The sequence below is a fragment of the Vombatus ursinus genome, unplaced genomic scaffold, assembly GCF_900497805.2.
Source record: "Vombatus ursinus unplaced genomic scaffold, bare-nosed wombat genome assembly UNPS02014808.1, whole genome shotgun sequence".
Classification (NCBI taxonomy): Eukaryota; Metazoa; Chordata; class Mammalia; order Diprotodontia; family Vombatidae; genus Vombatus; species Vombatus ursinus.
In genome coordinates, this window is record NW_020954586.1 from 6,166,875 (window position 1) to 6,172,099 (window position 5,225).

General features: G+C 47.3%; 1 protein-coding gene across 1 annotated transcript in view; it reads right to left on the reverse strand.

Annotated features, from left to right (window-relative positions):
• The window catches only part of CUNH3orf70 (chromosome unknown C3orf70 homolog), a 49,254-nt gene extending 48,837 nt beyond the window's left edge, over positions 1-417 (reverse strand). Inside the window, exon 1 of the mRNA XM_027875363.1 lies at positions 372-417. Coding sequence (XP_027731164.1) covers positions 372-417 — 46 coding nt within the window. The remainder of the gene's footprint in view (positions 1-371) is intronic.
• Between the last annotated feature and the right edge of the window lie 4,808 nt (positions 418-5,225).

Below are 5,225 nucleotides of genomic sequence, written 5' to 3' on the forward strand. Positions count from 1 at the left end.
CCCTCTAATATTAGGGTCTCTTTCTTATATATACACACGTACACTCAGAGAGCTAGTGTAAGCACCACACACACACACACACACACACACACGCAGTCTTCGGGGAACAGAGGCCCTATCTTAGCCACTGTCACACACCCAGCCCTCTAATATTAGGGTCTCTTTCTTATATATACACACATACACTCAGAGAGCTAGTGTAAGCACCACAAACACACACACGGACAGGCACACGCAGTCTTCGGGGAACAGAGGCCCTATCTTAGCCACTGTCACACACCCAGCCCTCTAATATTAGGGTCTCTTTCTTATATATACACACGTACACTCAGAGAGCTAGTGTAAGCACCACACACACACACACTACCCACCCAGGGCGCACACAAAGGCTGACCCACCCTCTGACGGCGATCTCATCCCCCCCCACGTGCCCACGCACGGCGCCAGGAGGGAGGGGGCAGCTCGAGGAAGGGGCTGGGGGGTTCTCCGAGTCTCCCCTAGTCTGACCCAGCCTGGCCGGGTCCCCTCTTCCTCTCTTCCTCAACCCTGCAGCCCTCGGCAGCGCCCCGAACCCAGCCCAGCTTGTACCAATCTAGCCTCCCCGGGGACCTCAGGCAGAGCCGCGGCCACTGCCACGGATGCAATCCCAGCCCAGTCTTCCCCTCCCCTAACAGTAACGTCCCGTTCCACCCCGTTCTTTCTTTCCTCTCTCTTTTCCTTCCCTCCCCTTTCTCTTCCCCTTCCTGGGGTAGGGGGATTCCTTATTTGTTCTCTCTCCTAGGCACTGTGTGTGTGTGTGTGTGTGTGTGTGTGTGTGTGTGTGTGTGTGTGTATGTATGGGGGGGAGGGTTGTAGTGTGTGTGTGGGGGGATCCCTGCTCTGGTCCTCTGTGCGTGTGTGTCCGTGATCCCTGGAGCATTAAAAACCTTTTCGGAGAGGGGGCGGTCCCAGCCCTGGGACCAGGACGCGAAGCTGCAGGCGGATGGATGGACAGACAGACACACCGACTGACCGATAGATTAGAAAAGAAAGAGACTGACCGAAACAAGACGCCCAGACTGACAGAGAGATAGACCGAGTCAGAAAGGCAGACAGAGAGCCCGACAGAATGGCAGACAAAGACTTGACAGAGTCAGAAAGATAGACACGCTGATAGAGACAGACGGATGGACAGATGGACAGTGATTTCCAGGGCCACGCTGTGCTGCTGGGAATCCCAGCCGGCCGCCTGCCCGTCTGTCAATTCCTGGTCTGGATCCCAGGTAGAAAAACCCGTTCCTTGACTCCCGGGAGGGTCCTTCGGAGCCCAGCCTGGAGGAGTCAGGACCGCGAGCGCGGCAGGAGGTGGGGCCAAAAAGACCATCTGGATTAATGGTCTAAGGCTTGCGGGGGTTGGGTGGAGGGAAAATGAGAGGCTCCAGCCCTTTCAGCCAATCGGCTAAGGCTGCGGCACCATTTGCATCCAGGTCCTCATGCCTCCATGCCTGGATTCCTTTCCTGTCTCGCTCTGATAGGAAACATTCTGGCCAGGAAAGAGCCAACTTCCTACTCAGGTAGTTTGGCGGCTGCCAGGGGAGATGGCAGACTTAACCTTGCATTTAACCTTGACGAAGGGGGAAAAAAGGGCGAGGGGGGAGAAGAGTTATATAGACACTTACATCTAGCCCCCACCATAGTGAATTTATTTTTGGAGCGGAGGGAGCAGGGATTCAAGGTTGTAACTTCTGTAGTTTCTCATCTTCCAAAGAGAGCCTAGTTCTAATGCATCAGGCAACTTAGGGGGCAGCCATGTAAAGCCTCAAACATCCCTCCAGACCCTGTTGAGAAATATTTCTTAGTCCTCGTAGCAACTCTAAGGCAATACAATGCCAAATCTAACTAGTGTCTGACAGAGGGAGAGTGTGCGTGTATAAGAGAGTGTATTGTGTATGTTGGGGGGGTCCTCAAAGTAAGATCCTCAAAATCCTAAAAATAAGACAATGAAAGAAAATGGTCGTTCATTATTATTAATACTGTGGACCCCCACTCCCCACTATGGGTTCTTATTCTAAGGAGGTAAGCTGCGGGGAATGCAGGGGAGAGCGTGCCTCAGTTCAGAGCATGCAGGCTCAAATGCTATTTCTCTTTTTTTGACGATTGGGGTTAAGTGACTTGCCCAGGGTCACACAGCTATCAAGTGTCAAGTGTTTGGTCTGGGGTCATATTTGAACTCGGGTCCTCCTGACTTCAGGGCCTGTGCTGTATCCACTGCGCCACCTAGCTGCCCCACAAATGCTACTTCCAAGGCTTACCACATATGTGACACTTCAGCTTTTTGCTCCTCAGTTTCCTGATCTGTAAATTGCTGAAGTTCAATAGTATGACTTCTGAGGTTGCTTGGAGTTCTAGATCTATGCTCTTATGATCTTCTGTCTGTCCACACTTTGTTCCCCACTTTCCCCTCAGGAAGGAGTAATAGAAACATATTAGGGAAGTGGAAGGAAATAAGCATTTACATAGCCCCTACTTACACCTGCCAGGTACTTTACAAATATGATTTCATTTGATCCTCACGACAACCCTTCAAAATGGGTGCTTTTATTATGTCCATTTTACAGTTGAGGAAACAGAGGCAAACATGGGTTAAGTGACTTGCCTAGGGTCACACAATTAATAAGTGTCTGAGGAGACCAGATTTGAACTCAGGTCTTCTTGACTCCAGGCCCAATATTCTATTCACTATACCACCCAACTGCCTCCAAATTCATCGTTGTGTTCTCCGTAAGTTCTGTGACATGGGTCTCCCTTTTAAGAAGGGTAAGAGTAGTGTGAAGGAAATTGTGCTGGAGGAACTCTAGAAAAAAAAAGATCTTAGAGACCTAGATTCAGAAGTTCTGACCTTGTGTGTGACCTTGAACAAGACACTTCCATCTCCCTAAGCCTCAGTTTCCTCATCTGTAAAATTAAGCGGTTGACTCGTGATCTCTGAGTCCCTTAAGTTCTACAACTGTAATACTTGTTGTGTAAAGTGGGAAAATTAATTGCACTACTTATACCATGGAAGTTGTAAGGCAAGCATTTTGTAAATGTTTAGAAGTTTTAGAAATATGTTATTATTGCGGATCTATAACTTAAAAGGACTTCTGAGGTCATCGAGTCCAACCCCATGATTTTAAATATGAGGAAACACGTGCAGAAGGGAAGGGCCTTGCTTCGTGTCAGAGGTAGCAAGGAAGTGCATTGCAGCCACGGAGAACAGCTGGGCTCCCAACTCAGTTTCCATGATTCCAAGCTCGGGGTTCTTTCTATTTCCCCACTGTGGCCAGCCTTGACAGATAAGAAGAATTGGGCTCAAAAGTGGGCAACTTAGTTTCCAAGGATCATAATCAGAGGGGAGTTTCCTCAGTTTCTCCGCAGTGATGAAATCATAGATCCAGACCAAAAACATATTATTTCCCAGTGATTAACTCTCTGGTTAAAATTGAGAACATACTCACCCTCTTCTCCTTTGGATAAAGTTAAGAATATGCTCACCCAGGGCAGCTAGGTGGTGCAGTGCATAGAGCACCATCCCTAGTGTCAAGAGGAGCTGAATTCAAATTCAAACTTAGGCACATACTATCTGTGTGACCCTGGGCAAGTCACTTAAGCTTGATCGCCTCCACAAAAGAAAAAAAGAAAAAGAATACTCCCCCGCTTGGGATAAAGTTGAAAACCATTCACCAGAATTCTACTCCATAGTAAACAGGTTTATGTTGAGGTTTCAGTGGGTACGAAATGCACCTATCTCGCGCCCAGAAAGACCCAGGACAAAATAACAGCAGCTTAGCTTATCAGCAAGGTCAATCATACCCACGCCTTAGTGGTCCTGGCACCTCCCTTGAAGGTAGCTCCCTGATGGGAGGCTGATAATGCCACTTTTCTCGGAAATGGCCCTCCAATGTGGCTTGCTTAATTAGCCTGCCACTCCCTGGAACGGCAGCAGTGGGGAGTGTGTGACCTTTTAAAGGAACACACATCTTCAAGGCTTTGTCCTACAGAATTTAGTTTCACATTTTTTTTCATTTTTAATTGGAACTCGATCAAAGAAAAAAGGGGAGCTCCTTCACAAGGGCAGCTGAAACCTTAGAAACACTCTCTTTTAAAAATTAATACCGTTTGCTTTGGGGTTTTTTTGTTGTGTTATTTTTTTTTTTTTGACATCACAGGCATTCCCTGGTATGCCTCCTTCTTCCCTCTCCCCCACTGAATCCTCCCTTGTAACAAAGAAAAACAGTTAATGAGGAAAACCAAAACACACCTGTCCTCCCCCACCTGTCTACCAAGAGGAGGGATGTGTTTCATCCTCTGTTCTGTAGATCCAATTTTGTGCACTGCAGTTAATGAGTTTATGTGCTCATTATGTTAGTGTTATTTTCTCTTACCTCACTGAAGTCATTGTGTGCATTTGAAATGGGACCAGAATAACAAGGTTATAGACGTAGCCTGGGATGTCATTGAGTCCATCCCTCTCATCTTACAGGTGAGGAAACTGTGGCCCAAAGAGGCTAAGTGACTTGTTCAGGGTCACACGGATCATTTCCAAGGCGGGATTACACGTTTTTCATGATTCTTTGAATTGCTCATATTCCAAATTTCCAATGATACAACGATTTTCCATTATGTTCCCATGAGAGGAAGCAAGGTATCATTGCAAAAGAGGCAGCCTTGACCTGGGTTCAAGGCCTGCCCTTGGCACTACTAGCTGTGTGACAATGGGCAAGTCGCCTTCAAGAGACAAGGGCCCTAGTCGATCCTCCAAGACCATGTTATAAAACAGTTGTTATAAAACATGTTTTAGGTGCAGCTAGGTGGCGCAGTGGATAGAGCTCCGGCCTCGGAGTCAGGAGGACTTGAGTTCAAATGTGACCTCAGACACTTGATACTTACCAGCTGTGTGACCCTGGGCAAGTCACTTAACACCGATTACCTCACCAAAAAAAAAAATGTTCTAAGACATCAATAGAGTTCCTTACATCAACGAAAGCCTTGGCCCCTTTCCTCAAAGAAAGATTGACATTCATGTGCCGTAAGTTGTTCAGCTATTCCCTAACCAGCAGCTACCCACTTTCTTTTCAGTTTTTTGCTCCCACAGAGTGCCAGTAAAAATACTTTCTTAGATAATGTACTTTTCTTTCTGTCATTGACCTCTGTGGAGTATATGCCAAATATTGGGATCCCTGGGACAAAGAGTATGAACAAGACTG